Raw genomic sequence first — 23454 nt, forward strand, 5'->3', positions numbered from 1 at the left:
TCCTCTGGACTCACTCCAAGAGCTCTATGTCCTCTCTGTGTTGAGGGCTCCAGAATTGGACAGTTCTCCAAGTGGCATCTCACGAGTGCAGAGTCAAGGGGCAGAATCACCTCCCTTAACCTACTGGTCACACTTCTTTTGATGCAGCCCAGGACACAGTTGGTTTCTGAGCTCGTTGCCAACTCATGTAGAGCTTTTCATCCACCAATAGCCCCAGATCCTTCTCAGGGTTATAAAGGCCTTGGCTGGCCTGGGGGCAAACAGCCTTTAGCCAGCTCCGAGTAGCAACAGGTACCACACAAAAAGGCCAAAGCTTCACCTGATCTAAGCATCTGGTGCTCTTTGGAAGGCAGCCCCATTTCAAAGCAGACCAGACACTTCCCATCAGAGGGATTTCTCAACTCCTTTTTAACTCATGTTACTTTTACACTTCAAACTTCATACCCCTTCAGGCAGAGAAGGCCATGGAGAAGCACAACCTGCTGCTTCAACATCAGAAGAGCCAGGTTATGCCATGGAAACATATGGCTGCCCATATGCTAAATATTTTTTGGCTCCTTCCCAAAGGAACAACAAAGCCACCAACTACAGAAAAAACATTTTTTTCTTCCTTTACAGTGGAGGGAAAAGAAAATACAAATCATTGCCTGTGATGTGGCTTCTCATGGGGTGTCTCAGCTGATGCTCCCAGCAGAAGAGAGGAATCTCAGTTTGCCAGCAAGAAGGCACCACTACCACTGCACTGGCATAGGATTGCAAACAGCCCGTGATAAAGCTGACCCAAGCTCAAAAGGACAGGCTCACCCAGCACATCTGACAACTTCAGGCTGGTTTTTACACTTCCATTCCATGTTCCCAATCAAGAGGTTGCACTCAGGATCCCATCTTGATGGCAAACCCACCAGGGATCCCTTGTGATATTCAGAACTCAGCTCTCCATTCAGGAGTATCCTTGCATACAGACTACAGCCAGAAACAACAAAATCCATGAAAATTCACTCAAAGCACAAGAACAAAAGAGAAGCACTAAACAGTTAGGTAATCATGTTGGCTGACAGGAACAAAAGGCTTTCAACAGCTTCAAAGCTCCCCTGAAGACACATGATGCACAGGATCTCCATCGGACCACTTGCCCATGCTAAGGCTCTTCAGCCCAACCTGACTTGGGTCTAGGCAGGGTTTCATGTGGAAGAGCATCACACAGGAGCCTCTGAGACCTCCTGCACTAAGTGGCAGCCTCTTGCACAATCCCAAAATGTTCCTGCGTTTCACCATGACAGCAACATGCTCATTCTTATGGAAGACAGGCTGAGAAGAGTTGGGGGTGTCCAGCCGGAGAAGAGAAGGCTCCAGGGAGACCTTAGAGCACCTTCCAGTGCCTGAAGGGGCTCCAGGAAAGCTGGGGAGGGACTTGGGACAAGGGCAGGGAGGAATGGGATGAGGGGGAAGGGATTAAAACTGGCAGAGGGGAGATTGAGGTGAGACATGAGGAGGAAATTCTTTGCTGTGAGGGTGGTGAGACCCTGGCCCAGGTTGCCCAGAGAAGCTGTGGCTGCCCCATCCCTGGAACTGTTGAAGGGCAGGTTGGATGGGGCTTGGAGCAACCTGGTCTGGTGGGAGGTGTCCCTGCCCATGCAGGGGGTTGGATCTAGGTGATTTTTAAGGTCCTTTCCAACCCAAACCATTCAATGATTCTATGATTAAGCTACTGTCTACAACATCTACTAATCCTCTCATCTCCATGTACTCCAATGTTTCCAACCCTAAACTCAGCTGCACAAAAAGGCCTGACCTTGCAGAACTTCTCAGCCCCTTTATATTCCAGGGAAATATTCAGATTAAAGAGAAAAAAAAAAAAAAAACAGAAGTCTCCAACTCCCAGGTACTACAACTGCTGAAGATCTCAACCAGAAAAGGGGACATGTTTTAGTGGTGGACTTTGCAGCGCTGGGTTAATGGTTGGACTTGATGACCTTTAAAGAATCATAGAATCCTAGGGGTTGGAAGGGACCTCGAAAGATCATCTAGTCCTTTAAAACCAAACAATTCTGTACTGGAAGAGGGATGGAGGTTGCAGCACTCAGCAATATGTGCAGATATCCTTTGGGAGCCTGAGCACCACAAGCAGTGAGAAGAAGCTGCTGTGGAGGAGATGGGCACCCAATTGCACCCAGGCACCCATCTCTGCTGAGCACCCATTAGCACTGCTCAGGAAACCTGCCCTGAAATCAAAGCCTAGAGCACTTTTCACACCTATCATGAGTTCCTCACAAAGGCTTGAGCTTTGCTCCTTGGTTTCTCCAAGATTTCTATCTTCTTTCAGGAGAAGGAAGAAAAAAAAGCATGTAAAAAAACCTACCACAAGGGTCATCTGAGGCCACTGGGAGGCAGGGACAAACTGCTGCATGGAATGACTGGAATGTTGGAAACATGCCCAGTGTGAGCATCACATCACGAGCACAAAGCATCATGTAATTAGAGAAAAGATAGGTTCAAAGGATGATTGGTATGACTTCAAATAGAGATGAAGAGACACAGGATGGGGAATCCAGGAGGTCCAACCACAGGCCTACTGGGCAGCCCACCAAGAAGGGGCAGTGCTCATGGTCCTACAAGAACATGCGCGGTGCTTCCAAGGGACAGGTGATGTCTGTGTAACTCTTCATCCAAATTTATCACCACAGGAGGGAAAAAGCACCTCTAAGAGGAGCATCATCCATCCTTTACCCTCCTTAGAAAGCTGCCCTAGGCTGGAAGAGCAAATGGAGGAGGACAACAAGAGCAGCCAGGGTTGATCGGCACACAGAGTATTCATAGAATCACAGAATTGTGGGGGTTGGAAGGAACCTCTGGAGACCATCTAGTCCAACCTCCCTACCAGAGCAGGTTCCCCTAGAGCAGGTTGCACAGGCTGGCATCCAGGCCTGTTTTGAATGCCTCCAGAGACAGAGCCTCCACAACCACCAAGGGCTTTGCAAACCTGGCACATCCAGGCACCATCAACGGGCCGCGCCTGCGCTGCTCTGAAAGGAGAATTGTTGGGATGAACAGCCTAATGAAGCGTGTCTCATTTCTGGTCTCCAGCTTCCCATTGAATAACGGGGTGAAAATCCTCCCTGCAGGATGGAAACAGTCAGCTGGCAGGGCACAGGAATTCCTCACCCTCCTCAGAGCATTGTCAGTTTGGAGAAAAGTGGCCTCTATTAACTCCTTCAAGCAGCAGAGCAGATCACCCTCGAGGGCATTAAGGCAACTCTCTCTGCTCACTGAAGAAAGGTGGTTCAGGTGGAATTTTTCATGAAAATTTATTTCTTTCTCCTCCACCAGGCACCACATATGGGAAATACACCCCCTGGTGGGCACATAGCACAGCTGCCCCCTTCACATAAACCACCCAGATTTTGCAGCCCATTTTGCCACTTCACTGCATCTGCTCTTATCCCGTGTCCCATCCCTCGGGATTTTTGTGTGGGACAGAAAGCAGCTGCCCTTCCCCAGCCTCCATCCTGCTTTGGGAATGATTTATCACCAGCTCCACACATGCCATTTGAAAGTGTTAATGGCTAAAAAGTGTCTATATTTAAATGAGCTTCTCGTTTTTTAGAGCATTTTTCTATAAAAAAAGGGGGCTTGCAGAAGATTATACTTAAAGAAGAAAGTCTAATGTTCTGCGAAAGGTGTTGCCCAGTAGTCACTTCTGGCTGTGCGATTGGCCTGAAGTTGCATCAGGGAAGGTTTAGGTTGGATATCAGGAAGCACTTGCTCATGGAGACAGTGATCAGACATTGGGATGGACTTCCCAGGGAAGTGGTGGAGTCACCATCCCTGGAGGTGTTCAAGGACAGGCTGGATGTGGCACTTAGTGCCATGGTCTGGAGAGGTGGTGGTGTTTGGTCATAGGCTGGACTTGATGGTCTCAGAGGTCTTTTCCAGCCTCAATAACTGTGATTCTGTGATGTCTCCATCAGTACACAAGTCTGAGTAGATGCCACCAGCCACACTCTTCCCCATTCGTTCAGCTGCAAAACCCATCAATTGATATTTCCAACATAGTGCTGGTAGAAAAAAATTAAAATATCATAGAAAGAAAAAAAAAAATCATTCTGACATCAGAGACTATTCCAACTTTGCCAGGGGCATGAAAAAAGATGAGAGAGGTCAAGGGCTTTTCTCACAACCTACTTTACCATGAGTATCTGGGGAGGGAGCAGGCAGGGAGAAGCTGCAAGTGCTAAGGCAATAAAACACATTTTCAAATAGTTCCTAAAAAAAAAAGGGGGTGGCTCAGGCAGCTTCACACGTTCATTCAAAGCTTTCAATTACTGAAAAGAATAATGTTCAAAAACTTACAGTTTCATCTTCCAGCTTCAGATGGAGGCTTTTATCTTCCTCTTTGTAGTCCTTGATAATTTCTGCAGATCTCCAAACTTCATCAGGGTCAGGAATCCAAACCCTAGTGTACTGGAGAGAGATGGGGGAGAAAGAAAGAGCTTAAACACAAGGAAACTTCAGGAAATTAAATCATAAACCTATTAATTCACCACAGATACAATCCCACACTCATTGTAAAGTCAGTGCAGCAAAACCATTTATTTCAGTACATAAAAAGAAATATTCTAATTGAAGTGTTGGGGTAAATGATAGACCAGAAGTCTGATTTTCAATCAGACTTTCAATCAAGCTTCTCCTGGACGAGGTGTATGCTGGCTTGGTACCAATCTAACAAAGCAAGGTACAGGCTCAAGGTAAGTGTGAAATTTAATTTCCCTGGGAAAAAAACCAAAACAAACAAACAACAACCCACAACAAACCCCAGCCTTCTAGAAGCTTTTATGAAAGAACGTCATTCACCCCCAGCAGATCAAAGCATATTTCTTTTGCACAGAGCAAGGCAGAGCAAGGTCTAACCCAAACCCACTGCCACAGAGCTCAGCAGGCAACACCAAAACCAACTTCTTCAGTTGGAGGCAAACCTGCAAGGAGGCTTCAAAGCTCCAAAAAAAATGTTTAGATGCAACAATTAACTTTTTTAGCATTCTCAAAGTATGCGCCACCATTATGCCTCCAAGAGGAAATCTTGTGGACCTGTACAGATCAGCCAAAGTGACCACAAAGGGACAAAATCCAAGAGCGAGCAGCACCTCTGACATGTAACAAGATTAAGGTGTTATTCAGAGCAGCAACACTGCCTGCTAATGAGATTTAATTTGCTTTTATGATGCAGAGATAAACACTCAGCCCAGAGTGCCAGGCGAGCAACAGCTGCTGTGGGGAGACCTCCAGTACTTGCTCTCAAACATGTTGCAGATCCAGCAGTAACGCTGCGATCTCCATGCAAGGGTTTCCCCTCATCCTCTACATCCACCTTCCTTTTTGCCAGAGCAGGCACCAGGTTTCCCTGCTTAGGAGGTGCCAGGGCACAGTCCTGAGAAACAGAGATCCAAAATTGCTCCATCCTTGCAAGGGGTCACTTGGAGTCAGGCTTTTCCAGCTAGACATAGCCCCATCAAGCCAGGCTGATGGTGGACTCAGCCAGCCAACAGACTCAACAGGAACCTTTCAGCAATCACTAATTTATTGGCATTTGGGGGCATTTCCTCCCCCAATTCTTCCTGTTGATTGAAATTAGATCTATCTATACTTATTCTGACACAAAACACAAGCATTTCAAAGCCATGTAGATGTGGTGCTGAGGGTCATGGGTTAGTGGTGGCCTTGGCAGGGCTGGGTTAATTGGTTGGACTTGATGCTCTTAAAGGTCTTTCCAACCAAAATGATTCTATGATTCATGGTGTTGAGGGAAACCACAGCATGTCCAAGTGACAGCAGCACTGTAGCACCAAAGATGGCTTTGTCCTTCATCTTAAAACCAAACCCCTGGTACACAACAGCCAAATATGACTGGGGGTGACCCAAGCGTTAAAGCAGTTGTCTAACAGCCTGCTCATCAGCTGAAGAGCAATAGATTTTTATATTTATCACATGTAATTATTTTTAGACTTGCTCAATAGCTACAGCAGCAGGAGGAACCCCTGGATGTTAATGGAGCCAAAAAACTATAATGCCAGAACAGCACTTTTAGCAGGGAGGAAGTTGGATTAAAAAAAAAAAAAATCAAATAAAGGAACAGATTTTTCTCAGCACATCACCTCCAGCACCCCACTGGCCTTCAGTGCTTTCCCTGCCATGAGGAAGGGGCCAGTTGAGGGCCCCCAGTCCAATGTCCCCTCCAGCAAGCGGTATTGCAAGAGATGAAACATCCCTACAGCATGACCAGGAGCACCATCTTTGGTCAGACAACGAAGCAAGGAGTTGGTAGAACTGATGATGCAACACAACTTTGCTCCCCTCCTCACCTCCCCCCAGTTTCTCCAAGCTCCAACGCTACAGGAAGGGCTTTACAGACCCTTCTACAAAGAGCTGTGCCTGCCTTTTCATCCCCACCATAGTGGTTTCATCCAGGGCCAGCTCTCTCCTGGCAGAAGAGGGATCAAACACACTCTACAGAAATACCTGAAACTATCAGGGATCAGGATGTACCTGGTTCAAGGCAGCCTCAAAAACAAGATGTTGCAGGTCTTGGCTGGAGTCCTGCAAATTCTCCACCTGCGTATGGGGCTGGCTTGAGCCACAGACCTCCCTGGACAGACAGATGCACAACAGGGCACTCTGACCCCAAAACAACAACAAAAACACATTGTGGTGCTTGTACATGCTTTGATGGATGAAATCTGAGTTCACCTCCAGGCAGAAGTAAGAAGTCACATTGGCCCCTCTCAGCAATTCATCAATGACCATGGCCAGGAGCCATCCAACACCCAAGGGAGATGTGGGAACTACTGGTGGCAAAGGGCAGCAGCTCTCAGCACCCACCACCCAGGCTTACAACCTGGACTTCCAGGGTTACAACCTTGGACTTAGAACCTGGTGGTGAAAGACTTGACGTCCCATCAGCCATCCTAACAACAAACTACAGAATCTTAATAATAAAACCAATTTCCCAAGACTTTGTATACAGATACACAAGGGATCATGCAGCAGGGAAGGCAAGAAGACATGGGTGTCTGCAATGTCTCAGGAGCCCTAGGGGTAACTCATTCCCGGCTGGAAGATTCAGAATGCATTGGTTGCTCCAGCACAAGCACTCCCTGCATGGAGCACTTCCCATCCTGCTAAATAGCTGCAGGCTGGCAGGGAGGATAGGCTATAATGAATGTATCTCCCCAAGCATGTATAATGCTGTCCTCTCGTGCATGCATGCACACACACATCCAAAAGAAGGACCACAATTTGGTTTTGTTGTCAATTTTCACCATCCTCCCCCTCCTTGCTGTGTTCCAGCAGAGATGCAAACACTCCAGGCAGGCTAAGCAGACCTGCATCCAATCCTCCCCTTTCACCCATAAATCCCAAATATTTCAAACCATACAGCACTGAAATAAAAGCACTTTGTCATTCTTAGATCTTTCCAAGGCCAGCTTTAATTAAAACCCACCAAGGCTTGGAGGCAGCCCGGGGGGGGGGGGACACGCTAGAGCACCGCGCTCACATCTCCTGCCTTCCCTGCCTGCTCTGCAGCCTCCTCCCTCCACAGCAGATGCACACATTGTCAGTATGATAATTAAATTTGTACAGATGAGAGCCACTGGGTCACCAAAACCTTATCTCCAGGCAGGTACCCACCCTGGCAGGAGGACAGCATCTCTAGAACATCCACTTGCACCATCTCATCTCTAGCAGTTATTCTGCTTAATAAACCACGTCCAGGCTTCACAGAAGCCCAGACTGGTTTGCCTTGGAAAGGACCTTAAAGATCATCTACTGCATGCTTCCCTGCATGGGCAGGGACACCTCCCACCAGCCCAGGTTGCTCCAAGCCCCATCCAACCTGCCCTTCAACACTGCCAGGGATGGGGCAGCCACAGCTTCTCTGGGCAACCTGGGCCAGGGTCTCACCACCCTCACAGCAAAGAATTTCCTCCTCATGTCTCACCTCAATCTCCCCTCTGCCAGTTTTAATCCATTCCCCCTCATCCCATCCCTCCCTGCCCTTGTCCCAAGTCTCTCCACAGCTTTCCTGGAGCCCCTTCAGGCACTGGAAGGTGCTCTAAGGTCTCCCTGGAGCCTTCTCTTCTCCAGGCTGAACACTCCAACTCTCCCAGCCTGTCTCCAGAGCAGAGCTGCTCCAGCCCTCCCAGCATCTCTGTGGCCTCCTCTGGACTCTCTCCAACAGCTCCATGTCCTTCCTGTGTTGGGGACCCCAGAACTGGACACAATCCTTGAGGACACCCTTGAAAGATGTTTTAGCATTAATCAGAAATATATCTGCTTGTTTAGCCTCTCAAGGAAAAAAAAAATACAATTAAAAGACTTGTTTTGATTTGGGTTTTTTTAACCAGATCCCAATAAGACCAAAGCAAGTCAGTGATCTCCAAGCCTTTTGCTTTATTCCACCCAGCTTAAGGAGAAGCTTAATAAATTCAATCCCCACCTCAGGATTTGATTTAGATTTTAGCAGGCTGCCACTGTGGACACAGATTGAAACCAACATTAAATTAGAAGAGGCAGGTTTTGTTTTGCTGTTCAAAAGCCCTCAGTACCAGCCAAAGGCACCCCTGGGAAACTCCAAGTGATGTGCTCCATGGATGCTCCAGGGCAGGGAAAAGGGATGCTGGTCTGCATGGAAAGAGTTACACCAACAGCGTGGACCGAGTACAATCTTCAATTAAATTAAGAAAATGGTATAATTTTCCATTAAATTAAGAAGAAATGCTTTTAAATTAGCTACCTCAGCTTAGTCAGGGCTGTTTGGTAATTGCAACTGCCTTCACAGCAAGCTGGAAGTCAGCAAATCCATCTTTATTATGATTGGTTTTTAATCCCAAAGTTATTTCAGGAATGACAATACTCACAGCCAATCCCAGAAAGTTTTCAATGCTCCTGGATAAAGGGCACTTTTCCAGGGGCATCCTTCCAACAGGATTGCAGCCAGAGGGAGGGCACAGCAGAAAACCTCCAATACTGCTGATATAACAGCACCAACTCCCTGGTAATTAGGAATTCAGTAACAAAGATTAATATCTGCTATCTCAGCACTAAGGTTCTCTCACACAGGTTGAGATAAACTTCTGAAATTACTTGAGTAGAAACCAGAGAGAGTGAATTGGCGATGTTCTGCTTATTGTAGGGGGCTGGACTAGATGGCCTTTAGAGGTCCCTTCCAACTCAAGACATTCTAGGATTCTACGTGCACCTTAGAAAATGAAAAGTGAACACACCAAATGGCAGCTAAGAATGAGGAGGAGATTGGGACAAATATCTGTATATTTTAATTTGTAAAGCAAGCACACTTCTACTTCTTCCCCTTTGCAAGGGGTTTATTGGCAGCCTCGTTACAAACTGTTCAAAAAAACAACCATGGCCCAGAATTACTGGATGCTCCTGAAGAGGACAAAAACACCCATGAAAGAGGAAACAGCATGAACTTCAGCCCTGGCTTGCCTAGGAATATTTACATTTATATACAGCACGTGATTGGTTAAGCATTTTACTTCAAAACAGTCCAATAACTAAATTTAAAGTTTTCCCAAACTTTGCTTCTCCCAAGACAAAAGAACAAGACACAAACTCTACCTTAAATTTAAACAGGTCACACCAGACAGCACAATTCAGGCTTTTCCCTATTGTTTGTTGTTTTTTTTTTTTAAACCATTATCAAAGATCACTCCACAGAAATAATTTAAAGAGGCTCTTGCAGCAAGAAAACCAGAGGACCCTCCTTGCAGCCACTGTGCAGGGATGCTACCAGCATCCCCTTCCAGCTCTGAACTAAAGCAAATCAACTTGTCTTCATTAATTTGCACTGGGCTTGCAGTCCTGGGCTGAACTGGGGTCACCAGTATATTTCTGCCCATCCACTGGCACCACTCCTGCCACAGCAGGATCCCACATCCCCACGATTACCAGGTGGTTCTTTAAGGAGTTATTTAACTGTGCTAAATGAGCCCATGCTGGTCAGTGCTGGGAAGAGCTGCTCAGTGGGTGCTGTCAGCAGAAGGGCACAGAAAGCCACCAGCTCCAGGGCTTTCCTGGACTCCTGCAACCTTAAAAACCCTTTCTGCCCCACTTGGCAGTGACTCAGGAGAAAATCTGCTTTGTCCATGACACAGAGAGGCACAGGCCAGGTGCTTCAGCAGCAGGACAAAAAACCTCTCAGTTAAGGGACTTGTGGCTCATTAACTTTCTTGTTATTATTTACAACATTGGGGCAGACAGAAAACTGCAATCCTCCCTTTCCCAGTGTCCAAACATTTTCATCCCAAGATTGATTTCTCCCCCACCCCACAGACAAGCAAAGCCCATATTTAGGTCAGAGGTTCCCAAGCTGTGCAGTGACTCCAGGACCCACTGACGCCACGCTGAATTCTCCATTTGCTGCTGGCCACCAGTGGCCAGAAAGCCCTCAGCAGGGTCAGTGGGGGCTTTAACTGCTTGGCACAGAGCAGGCAGGGATCACTGCAACACAAACTGCTTTGGGTTGGAAGGGGCCTTAAATATCATCTAGGTCCAACCCCCCTGCATGGGCAGGGACACCTCCCACTAGACCAGGTTGCTCCAAGCCCCATCCAACCTGCCCTTCAACACTTCCAGGGATGGGGCAGCCACAGCTTCTCTGGGCAACCTGGGCCAGGGTCTCATCAGCCTGTTAAAAACACACTAACCCAAACAGCCAGGGCCAAAGTAGATGGGTGTCATCTACATCATGCCTCATATGCTCCATCCTCCTGATAAGCACAGAAACAGACCCAGGAAAAGGACACAAACACACACCCACGCCATGTCCCCACCAAGGTAGGGCTCCTAAATTTTGGGAAGCACCTCTGTTTATCCCAGAGGATGCAGAAGTTGTTGGATTTGAGCTAGCAAAGCATGTGCCTTGCTGGTGCCTCCTAGGCATGGGGATATTTTCCTCCCCTCAGAGGAGCTGTCAGGCTGATGGATGGTTCCACATCTCCCACCAGCACTAAATCTGCTCTATTTCTCCTCGCTGAAATTTATTCCCCTGCCCAAATTAATTCAGATGATGATTTGCATAAAGTGTCACAGCAACTGAGCAGAACTCAGCTGCTCGGACAAGCAGCATCTTCACCATTTATCCACCAGCTCGTTAGCAGCATTTCTAATGAAGGGGGGGGGGTTAAAAGGCTTCAGTTCATCATTGCACCATCCTCATCTCACCAAAAGCAGAGGGAAAACTGGCACCAAGTAGAGCAGGGCTGCAGGCACACCCCGACACCAAGTGTAGCCCCAGTATTTCTATCCTGAAGGCTTTGCTTTAATTAAATGTGATTTCCAGGACTAAACAATAGTCTCACACATAACCAACAGCCAACTTGTGCCTTTCCATCCTCTCCCCTCCCATTGCTTCTGCGGTGTCTCAGCAGCGCTCGTTACCATGGGCTTAATTAAGACTGACAGGTTAGGTGCCAAGGTCACATGCAGCAATGGGCTGGAATGCAAAATCCCTCTTGCAGGAAGTTCTTAGGTGCTGCAAAATCAGGTAGAGGGGGGTCTGGGGTGGCACAAAACTATCTGAGCTTCATTTCTGGGGGAAAAGCCTCCCAGGCTGGAGAGCAATCCCCTGGTGGGCTGCGAGACTGGGATTTGCTCTGGGCAATAGGGGTTGGAAGGGAGCTCTGGAGATGATCTAGTCCAACCTCACTGCCAGGGCAGGATCCCCTAGAGAAGATCCCACAGGAACACGTCCAGGTGGGTTTGCAATGTCTCCAGGGATGGAGACTCCAAAAGCTCTCTGGGCAGCCCGTCCCAGGGCTCTGTTACCCGCACAGGAAAGAAGTTCTTCCTCATATTCAGGTTAAACTTCCCAGGTATCAGTTTGTGCCCATTGCTCCTTGTTCTGTCACTGGACACTATGGAAAAGAGACTGGTCCCATCCTCCTGACACCACCTGTAGATATTTATAAACATTGATGTGATCATGGGCCAACGATCCAGTTCCCTCACCATCTCAGTGTCCCTGTGCTGGACTCTTTCCAGCAGTTCCTTGTCCTTCCTGAGCTGCGGAGCCCAGAACTGCACAAAGTGCTCCAGGTGAGGCTCAGTTGGTTGCTCTGATGTGAAAACTGAGAGCTGGCACAGGGACAGGCAGGCTGCTGCCCACTGCAGGGATGTCCCTCTGGATGTTTAAGCCTGGATTTCAAGCTCCTGTTCCACTGCAGGATCTGTTGCAAAGCCCCTCCCAAACTTAATATTCACTGGGGTTAGTGAGCTGCACCAAGAGGCATCAGTCACTGATCTGCTGGATGTGAGACTTTTCCCCAGGTTCTTTGCCATTAAGGACCAGGAGTAGGAGATCATCATCCCAATGGTTTTAAACTGAAAGGGAAGATTCAGACCAGATATTAATAAATGTTTTATAGTGAGGGTGGTGAGACACTAGCCCAGGTTGCCCGGAGGGGTGGAAGATGCCCCAATCCCAGAAACATTCCAGCTCAGGTTGGATGGGGCTCTGAACAACTTGGTCTAGGTTCTGATGTCCCTGCTCACTGCAGGGGGGTTGGACTGGATGGCCCTGAAAGGTCCATTCCAACCCAAACCATTCTGCGACTCAATGAGCCACAGCAGGCACTAAATTTCTCTACCATGCCTGGCTCAGTTCTGCAAGACACTAACCATTTGCCCTCCAAGATGCTCACCACCACCTCCCAGTCTCCACAAACTGCCAGAAAGAGGAATGTTCTGCACATCCCAGAAATCCCTGCACAGTCCTTGAGGAAGCACAAAGAAAGTCTGGTGCTAAAGCTAACCCAGATAATGGTGCACTTGACTTACAGCTCCTCCTGGAAGAGCTGCAGTCATCAAGACATCAGTAGCTGGAGAAGAGGGCTCAACACTCCCTTCCCAGACATCTCCCCAGGGTCCAGCACCCCTAGGATGCTCACAGCCACATTCCAGTACCACCCACCCAGCCTAGCTTCTCCAGTGCTCTTTACCTCTTCTACCAAGTTATTGATTAAAAGTTTGCCACATTACACAGAATCAGGAGAAAATCCTTTATCTGGTCTCCAAGGAGAATCAGGATGAGACTCATGGTCCTACCCTCAGCCTTGCAGGCACTTTTTTTATTCCAGTAAGGGTTCCTGGGATTTTACAGGCTCAAGTCTTTTTGCTTTTTTAATTAAAAACCTCATGTCAGGGTCAAGTGTCTCTGTAGCACAACTTTCACCAAACAGCCTGTCATATTGCAAAAGTTAAATCCTTCCAGGCTACTTTCTGCAAATCCTTCTTGATTGGCATTAATTACCCTTCTCTCACTTAATTCTCAATTAATCAAAACCTTTGAGCAATGCCCTGGTGTAGTCTTGTCTCCAGAGTCTTGTTTGCAGTCTGAACTCCACATAAGCACCTCAATGAACATTGACTAGGTCCAAAAAATGCTCAATATACACCATATACATTTGATTATTAATAAAGTGGTTTAAAAATGGTCTTTGGGTTTTAATTTAGTAATTGAAAATGGCTTTTCACCCCAGGTTTTCAGAGTCCTCATGGTGCTGTAGGGAAGCTCATAAGCATGTTCCTTCCCCAAGGCAGTGACCACCCCTCCATTCAATGAATTTGTATTAAAACATTCCTTGGAAGAGCCCAGTTTGGCAGCCCTGGCCATGGGATGCAGCTGGGGCAAGTACAACAGGACAAGTTACAACCAGTGGCTGCTACTAGTCTGTAATTGTGACAACACATGGCACTCAAGTGTCACAAACACCTTCTGAAATTTCAGGTACACAGCACCTTACCCCTGCCTGCTACTCTGTGCCCAAACAGCACGACCAAAAATCTGCCTGTAATTGCAGAGCCCCCTCTCCACCAGACTAGATTTTCAACCTTATCACAAAGAAGTAATCAGCCCTTAGGTGTCCCTCACCTCTCCAGAACTCAGACATCAAAATTCCTCTCAGAGCATCACTCCATTCATGCTTAATTCCAAGGGGATTTGATCAATAGTTATATTTGTGGGGCATTTCTTCAGCACTTTCTAGCCCCAGGCCACCTCTGCATCCTTTTCACTTCTAAGCAGCTGAAAGGAAAACAAACTGATTACTGAGGATTTAAGTAAGTTTTACTCATTATAATTTAAAAATCCAGCAATAAGGTTTGTCAGCAAGGAGACAATGCATGCCTGGAGAACAGCACCAGTGGTCAAGAGGCAATGCTGGAATAAATAAGTTGAATTAAAATATTTGAAGTGGTGAACAATTATTCATCCACCCTCATTTGCTTAGGAATGAGGGGGAAAAGACAGGGTCTCCTGGAGGGAAAGACTGCTCTTGCATTTTCATTTTATTGCAGTGATTTCCAGGTCATTTGGAACATGAATTGTGCCTGGCTCTGCTTCTCCCAGGAATGTCCATGTGCCAGACCTCAAATGACCACTTGTATGATACATTAAATCAATAATAATATATATATATTGTCTCATCTCCCCAGTGAGACAAATATCATGAGCAACATTTTGCAATTGCTAAGCTGAAATGGGTTCAAAACTCATCTCTGAAGAAAGGTGGTTTCCTTTTTCCTACATAAGATGGTGGTACAATATGACCAGGCAATCAACTGTATATTCCTTCTTATTTCCTTGTAACTTCACTGTCCAGCTAAAATACCGAGATTCTAGCTTTCCAGATCTCCCAGCACTTATATCCTGCGGCCTCTTATTTATATCACACACCCTAAATCCCATATGCAATTTCCTCTAGCAAAATTAGGTGAGATGAAAGCTTAAATAAGGAAGGATGGAGGAAAAGACCAATCTCTGTTCAGCCCAGAATGTTGAATGGCAGGAGGAGATATCATTGGGGTGTTGAGCTCTTCAGGAAGGGCTGAATGAAGATGACATGCAGAAGACTGCCTGAGTGGAGAAAGGGTTTAAAGAAGGGCAATCACACCTACTTAAAATAAAGAAGAAATATATATCTATTAAAAAAAACCCACACCACCAAATGGATCTTTCCTAGCCTTCACCTTCTGGTTTGACTTTCTCCCCTGACTCAGCAACATCCCTCAGGCATTAGGCAAATCCAAGGTCATCTCCTCCCCTCAAACCTGGCTCTCATGAAGCATTGACATGTCCACATGGCAAAATACCCCAAGGAGAAGGAGAACACAAAAATAAACTTTACCAAAAGCTATGACAGCCACCACTGCAGCTGGAAGACAGAGCAGCCATGAAGGGACATGTGTTGCTTCAGCATTTCTCTGCTTTTTGTAGATTCCACCCCTTCTGAGCAGGACCCTGAATCACAGCTCCAAGCACAGATGTGCATGACCATTAATTCCCCTTTGATGCCTTCAGAGATCCCACCTGTGGGGTTTGCCACGGCCCGCAAGCCTCCTCTCCAGCCTTCTCAAACCTCCCAGGAGATCAGCAGAGACTTGTCTAAAAGCTGGCATGCAACCAGTCCAAGTCTGTATTTTAGGAACCGTTTCCAAAGTCTTTAGCATCACCACTTTGACAATAGCTGCTTAATAGGACTCGTTTCAAGTTCCTCAGCAATTAGCCTTTGAAATCCCAGGGCTTTTCATAGGGTGGTGTGTCCACACCAGTTCCAGCTCATGGGAAAACAGGCTGCTGCAAGCCAAATGGCTGGCAACTCAACAGGTTGCAAGAAGAGACCTTGCTCATCCACCTCCTCCTCAACAGCAACATTAAATTTAGACAAATCCCTCAACAGGTTCTTCACTAGTGTCTCCCGTTAAGTCATTGCTGGTGAAGTGCCCACCAGCATCCTCAGCTGCATGTCATGTCCAAATTTTGGATAGAAATCAAACTATTGGCTGGATGAAGGATCCTCAACCCATGAAGTTCTCAGCATAAAGGTGGATACTTCAAGGTTGTATCAGAAGCAGCCACACCAACCTAAATAAAACCTCAAGCAACATTCAGAACATGCAACATGATGAGGTAGGTTGCAATGTTTCTTTCCCCAGACTAGGAAATCTTTTGGTATATTTTTAGTAGTTTTCTTCAACTGTTTAAAATTTGAGCTTTGAAGCTGTTTACCCATGTACCTGGTGTTAAATGCTGCACAAGCAGGATTAAGCAAATGCCAGTGCAGGAGATGGTCTTGCAGGACCTCCCCTTTGCAGAAGACCTGGCATTGATTAAAGCCTAAGGGAACAAGCACATGATTGCACCAGACAAGGGATCACAGCTCCATGGGCATCAGCAGCATGGGCAGCACTGGGGAAGTGCTTGAGAGAGATCCCATCAAGGTAGGATATGTTTTTGGTGCCCACAAATAAATGAGCCATGGTCCTTTCTGAAGGGACCAGCAGACAGGGCTCTTCCATATATGCTGAGTAGAAATGACTCCTCCATTCCTGGACTATTACAATCAATTAGTAATCTAAAGAGATTAAAGGCTTGGAGCAACCTGGTCTAGTGGGAGGTGTCCCTGCCCATGCAGCAGGTTGGAACTACATGATCTTTAAGGTCCCTTCCAACTCAAGCCAATCTGTGGTTCCATGAAAGGTTTCTGCTGTTACCCTCAAGCCAAACATGACCCAGAGCTGAATTCCCAGAAACAGAGTGAAAACTCCCAGAGCAACCTTAGCCCCGCTTCACACCATGACTGCAAAGGTTCAAGGCCTTTTAACATTCAACTTGAGACAGTTAAAAGCACTTTTTATCTTTCTAACCCAAATCAAGCCAGTTTTTCAGATACAACCACAGGTACCTCTTGCCTGTAGAAGCATCCTGTGATGCCACCACCTAACCTACTGAGCAGCAAATTTCTCTTCATAACAAACCAGGATCAAGCATGACCATGGAATTAAACTTCAATTCATGATCTGAACTTCAGTTATTCCCCATCCACATCAAAACTGGCTGGAGGAACTGAAAAGGGCTCCCCCACCCAGGCTGGGTGGGGCTGGGGAGACAAGAGTCACTTCTTTTCTACCACTTGCATCACAGGGAAGTCATGCTTTCCAAGGTGACATCAGAAATAACCAAAGTATTATTGCATTTGAAGCACAATTATAAGCCTTTACTCAAGCAATAGGTATTTCAAGTGGAACTTCAGCTAAAGTCAGGGCAGCTCTTAAGTAGAAATTCTGATTAAAAAGTTATTTTCATTTCATATATTTATATTTATAAAATGAAGCCAAAGGAGTAGAAATCAGAATTTGGAGTGAATTTTTCATCAGCTTACCAAGTCAGATGAACCATAATTCCAACTTTCAGCTTTTCAAGCCACCTCAGGAGAGCAGGCAGGGGACAATCACAGGGGATGGTGGACTCACTAAGGCAGCACCAGGAACCCACCTGCAGGACTACCCAAAGCTCAGGTAACAGATGAAAGTGGGTTTTCATCAAGTCCCAAACTTCTCCACTTGGGCCAACTCCTCATTTCTCCTAAAGCCACAGAGGTAACACCAATACCTGTTTCCCCAGAAATTTCAGGATATCAGATGCAAGTCTCAAGTTACCATCATTACTGGAATCTAATTCATGAAAATTAGGCATAGCAAGCTCAGATATGGGATGTTTAAGGAATAAAATAACCTCAAACCACTGACTTGATAAATACAAAAGTCACACTGATTTTTATTATCAGAGAAGTCGTGTCCTTTCCTTTATTCCTCTCAGGACATGAAGTTGAGCAACACATAGGTGCTTCCCAAACTGAAGACCATGCCTACCCTCTTCACCTTCTCCCCCCACAGCCCAGCAGGCTGCCAAACACCAACCAGCCTTTGCCACCATTTCAGATTTCCTCCTCCCTGCAGCACCTCATACCCTGCAGCTCCCTGATAAGCCAGTTCTCCCTGCAAGGACAGCAGCAAGTCCTTATCAGAGCATTATTAAAGCTGCTGTCAGAGCACAGCCTCCCTATTCCCAGCTACAGTGGAGACAAGACCCAATTTCTGTGAAGAAATGGTACATCCAGAAATACTTTAGGAAGAGCAGAGACCTGAGTGAGAGAGGAGCAGGTCCTACCAGAGCATCAGAGAGATGGATTCAGCAGAAATGCAAATATTTGCTTTTCTCTCCTGGCCCCTCTCCTCCCTGCTTTGTATTTGCAAATTGGGATCATTTCCAGATGCAAAGTGAAAGGATGTCCCTAGCATTAACTTCACCATGCTGGGATGTCACCGGCCAAGCAACTCTGAAGAGCAAAACCAGCCTGGCCCAGCACCCAAGGGTCCTGCTGTTGCTTCTCCTTGATGCTTTCAACCATCCCTCTGTGGAGATAGTACACAAATCCCTGTATTTCCACACTCATAGAATCATTAAATGGTTTGGGTTGGAAGGGACCTTAAAGATCATCTAGATCCAACCCCCCTGCATGGGCAGGGACACCTCCCACCAGCCCAGGTTGCTCCAAGCCCCATCCAACCTGCCCTTCAACACTTCCAGGGATGGGGCAGCCACAACCTCCCTGGGCAGCCTGCTTCAGACCCTCACCACATCTCCAGCCATGAGAATGTGGATCTGAACTCCTGCCTAATGCACTTTGGAGAAGCCATCTCAGTTAAAACCAAATGCTACCAAGGTCTTTGCAGGGTCTGCTAAGATAGCACTGATGGCCACAGCAACACAGGAGCAGGGGACACTGCAGCTGTCACCAAGGGCACAGCACAGCCCTGAACTGAGCTCATTTCAGCTGCCAGCACTGATGTCCCAGTGAGAAACCCCAGGGGACTGGTTTTCACAACAGCTCTTTTCATAGGAAAGCAGTTTAACCTGTTTAAAAGGGTATTTTTGCCTGTTCTCAGCAGAGGTTTCCCCTACCAAAAGGCTGGGCTTTGTTTGAAGGGAAACAACCATAGATAAAGAAGAAATGTTTTATTCTGAGGGTGGTGAGACCTGGGCCCAGGTTGCCCAGAGAGGTGGGAGATGCCCCATCCCTGAAAACATTCCAGGTCAGGTTAGATGGGGCTCTGAGCAACCTGATCTAGGTGCAGAAGTCCCTGCTCACTGCAGGTTGGACTGGATGGCCTTGAAAGGTCCCTTCCCACCCAAAATACTCTGTGGTTCCACGGTGACCAGCAACTGCTTAAATCCCAAAAATGGGAAGGGTTGTGAGGACGTGGAAGTGCTGTGTGCACCAGAAGTAGAGAAGATAGGTCAGCAAGTGCTAACCTGATAGAAGGGTGCTCAGGGCTCTCTAATTCCAGAGGCTCACAGCATCCTCAGGGATAGTAAAAGCCCTCAGCAAGGCTCACAGTGGTGGGAAGGACACAGCTCCAATGTGCAGCTGCACGACATCACCACCAGCATCTGTTTATCAAAGGGACACTTGAATCCTGAAGTGACATCAGGATTTCATGTGTCATTCCAGCCCCAGAAATAGTCAAGGCTGGTTTAGTGGCTAAAGACCACTACAATAGTTCCATACCTGCCTTGGCTGCCCACACTCAATTCCAAGAAAATGTTATGGGATGAAGAAGGCCCAATCCACCCCCTTGATGCAGGTTTTTTACTGCACCAGCAGATCTGCACATGCTTCTCAGGTGGCTTCAGCTTTTCTTAAGCTCTGCCTGGGAATTAAGGGTGGCAAAAAGCCAATTCTCTATTTCCAACTGGCTTGTTTCCATAAAACTCCTTAAACATCCTTAATACAACCCAACTCAACCATATACCATGAATCCCTTGAATGGATACTGACTCCCAAGGGACAGTTAAAGCAGGTAAGGCAGATGCAGCCAGGACCTCTCCCACCTCTTGGAGTGTTTCAAAAGTTACTCAGCTTTTAAATTCTAAGCCATGGCTCAGATCTGCATTCATCTCCAGCACGTCCAGCTGCTGGGCTGGCTCTTTCAGGCCTTGGCCACTGCATTTTGCTCTGTCCTGACTTGCTAAGTTAATTATGTTTTGTGTGAGCAGGAGGAGTGGAGCCAAGTCCTTCTAAAACAGCCTTTTCCTTCCCAGACAAATTAACTATTTTGAAGTTTAGCCCAACTGCAGGGCAGGTTTGTCCAGATCCCAGATATTTTTTTTAGTTCTTCCCAACTTTCCAGCTGCTTCCAAGACAAGTGAGTGTAAGCAGGCAGGACCAGCATCACTGGTGCTTACAGAAGTAGCAAGAGAAAGGTGCTAACTAGCTTGGTAAAGGTGCTGGAAACTTCTTATAACGTGGCTCTTAAAAGAGCAAAATTTAAGGAACTAGTCAGAAAATTAGAGCTTGTTTTTTGTGGTTTTGTTCTTTTTTTTTTCCCAAGAATGATGGAGTCCCAAGGCTGCAGGCAAAAAGTGTTAGAAACCACCTACAGCTGAATGACTACTCAAAAGGCTGTTTTGAAAAAATCACAATCAAAGGCTGAAAACTTGGACCCCCTTCCAGAAACCAGCAGCGGTTCCAGCATACCCCTAAGATGGAGTTTTCCCCCCCCATGAGCACTGTCCTGCTCTCAGGTGGCCTCTGATGTTGCTCCATCACTTTGGACCTTCCCACCAGCAAAGCAGATGTCCAGATTCACCCAGGTTCAGCTCCAAAACGAAGGAACACTGTTGCTATACTCTGGAAGGATTACAAAGCTATTTATTAAAAAGGGGTTGTAAGAAGTTTTAAGGAGACAAAGTTGTTTTTGCTTTGCTCACTTGGCTGCAAAGATAAAACCTCACACAAAGAAACAGCCCAAAACAAGTTGCTTGACAGAACTTGCAGCACTGAAAATGATGTAGTTAGTACTTGAAGAATGCCTTCTTTCCTTGTCTTTGGAGAAAAACTTTATGTACAACAGGTTGAAGCACCAGGATTGGACTTCTCAGTTTTACAATTACATGGTGCTGCATCTCTGCAATTTCTCTCGCTGTTTTGGCCAGAAACCCCAAACAAGACTGAAACAAGGATTAACTGCATATAAGGTTTGTGCTACAAAGCAAACACAGAAGCCTGCCTTTACAGATTAATACTCTTCTATCTTTATGTATTTAAGATGCACTTCACCAGGTGGACACCTTCCTGAGCTGGAGTGCTCAAAGTAAACTCACACACCAGGTTCCTCAGACCAAGACCCATCAGCCACCTCTTGTTCCTAAGAGAACATCCCAAGGGTAACAAGCATCCAGGTTTTGGTCATCTCCAGATAACACAGATTTGTTAAAAATCAGTGCCAGCATCCTCTTTATCTTAAAAAAAACCAAAACAACAAAAAACAACAACAACAACAAAAAACCACACCAAAACCACCACCATCCTGAACCTGGGAAAGGGTCACAATAAAATACCATTTAAAAAAAAATAAAAATCACAAAACAGTAATTACTTCTCTCCTGTGAATGCTTCCCCCTCCCCCACCACATAGCCCAACCACTATTATTTGAAGAGTGTTTATCTGAAAGTGGGTCACATCTCCTGGCATTACTAAATCTTCCCAAATTTCCCCTGATTAGTCAAACTCCATCTCCTCGTTGACATCTGAGTGATGAAGGTAGTGTGTAATGCCAATTTTCCCCTGAATGAGCCACATCAAAGAGGGTTATCAGCCAAGAGATGGCATGCCAGATAAAACAGTCACCAACAGATTGTCCCCAAAATATTACCAAGGAAAATTAAATTATTTGGGGGGGGGGGAAGATTTCTCCTTTAGAAGCATTCAGGCTGTAGTACTGGAATGTGCAGAGATAAGAAACTGCCTGGTCTGATAATTACAAACAATTCTGTGCACTAAAATCCCAGGGATTGTCTATCAGTCACAACATTCAGGCTGCTCTTGACACAGAGACACCAAAAACCATCATGCTGGAGATCAGAGACAGCCTAAATGTGAGTAATACCTCACAAATGAATGAATATTAAAGCAGAGTCACCTGAGACTAAAAAGAAAAAGGAGAAAGAAGAGTAAACTTGCTACTCAAAAAAGAAAGCACAATTTAAAACGGGGATATAACAGCAAGTAATCACACAGGCACAATTTATAACCAAAGGGTTCAAAAATCTCATCCTTTGGAGCAGGAGGATGCCAGGACTCAGGGAGGATGCTCACCTGGGACAAGCACTGGAGCTGAGCTCCCTCCTTGCAGGAGAACAGTTGGACTTACCAGGTCAGCAATTAGATTAAATCTGGGCAAAGTTTAGCAAGGAACAGCAGGCTTTGCATTCTGCTGATTTACTTCACATGACCTTCAAGTGCTGAGACTTTGTACCAGAGCAAAGACTGCCAGGAGACAGCACCTCTTCCAGTAGTAATAAACAGAAATAACATTAAGGAAAAAAAAATAAATGCAAGTTTAGAGAGTCTACACACTTTTTGGCATTGGATACTTCAGATTTCTCAAACGTGGGCAGCACTGCTCGTGGCTGGCTTCACAGGGATGGTCCCCACACTCCTACATGGGCAAGAAACAGCCCAATGTTCAGAGTAGGGAAGTCCCTAAAGATGCCCCCAAGGGCAGCTCTTCAACCAGCTCCCGGGTAAGATGTCCTCACCCTGTGCAGATGTGGCTTCCAGAAGAGCTTTTTAGCAGTGTAAAAGGTCTTGCTTCAGCCGAAATATGCCTTGTGGGTACCACTAACTACAAGGTGGCAGTGCAGGTGTTCAGGGCGATTTCTTACAAGGCCAGGAGGAGGAAAGCATGGGGACAGCACAGTGACATGAGTCACCAAGTCACCAGTCATTCATTGAATGAGTGGCACTTTCATTTCCTTATTTGATATCTGACCACTGAAGGTGGTGGTGAAGGTAGGTCTCAGCCAGGCAAGAAACAGGCTGGTGAGCCTCCCATTAAGGTCTGTGTGGGTCTGGAGCAGGATCCTTCTCCACCCCATCTCTAACACAGGACTGATGATCCTACCAGGAGACGTGGGACCAATCCAAGACCACAGCAATCCAGTATTGTCACATGAAAACCACCTCCAGCTCTCCATCACCAGGAGATGAAGCATCCTTGACTGAGACCTGCCCTGTCCCTCTAGCACTCAGTGGACACCACTTCTCCACCCCAGCTGGACATCACACTGCCCAAAAACCAGCAATACCCACAGCACCCATGTTACCTGAGCTCAAAGTAATTAAGCAGCACAAATCCACAAGGGAGTTACTCAGCTTAATTAGCTTGGAAATTATTGCTTCCATCACCTCAGTATCTCTGCATCCACTTGCTGCCTTAAGATCTGCTTACACCAACTGGCTGCTCACTCAGGGTAAAGCACCAAGGACCTTCACAGCAGGCACAGTGATCAGACTGGGTTTAATTAACCAACAAGCAACCCAACAAGCAACCCACACCAAAACCAGTTTTTGACACTTACTTGCTAAGACGCATGCCAGCAGCCCTGGCTGCCTGCTCCTGTCCAGCCTGCTCAGAGATGTGGCTGCTGGAGCCATCTGCCATGGTCCGTGTGGGGCTTCCAGAAGAAACAAGACATTCCCATCACCGTCCCCCGTGATTTTTAAAAGCCATTTTTAAATGTATTAAGGGTCTTT

At 46.6% G+C, this 23454-nt stretch overlaps 1 protein-coding gene across 3 annotated transcripts in view; it reads right to left on the bottom strand.

The window, feature by feature from the left end:
- The window catches only part of LOC127395156 (unconventional myosin-Vb-like), a 135496-nt gene that overhangs the window by 106510 nt on the left and 5532 nt on the right, over window positions 1–23454 (bottom strand). For all 3 annotated transcript variants that reach the window (XR_007891738.1, XM_051641627.1, XM_051641628.1), the window contains exon 2: window positions 4351–4461. Coding sequence is in view for 2 of the 3 variants with exons in the window: in XM_051641627.1 (XP_051497587.1) it covers window positions 4351–4461 (111 nt within the window). In the remaining variant the exon portion in view is untranslated. The remainder of the gene's footprint in view (window positions 1–4350; window positions 4462–23454) is intronic.

Source organism: Apus apus, chromosome W, assembly GCF_020740795.1.
Source record: "Apus apus isolate bApuApu2 chromosome W, bApuApu2.pri.cur, whole genome shotgun sequence".
NCBI classification, from domain to species: domain Eukaryota; kingdom Metazoa; phylum Chordata; class Aves; order Apodiformes; family Apodidae; genus Apus; species Apus apus.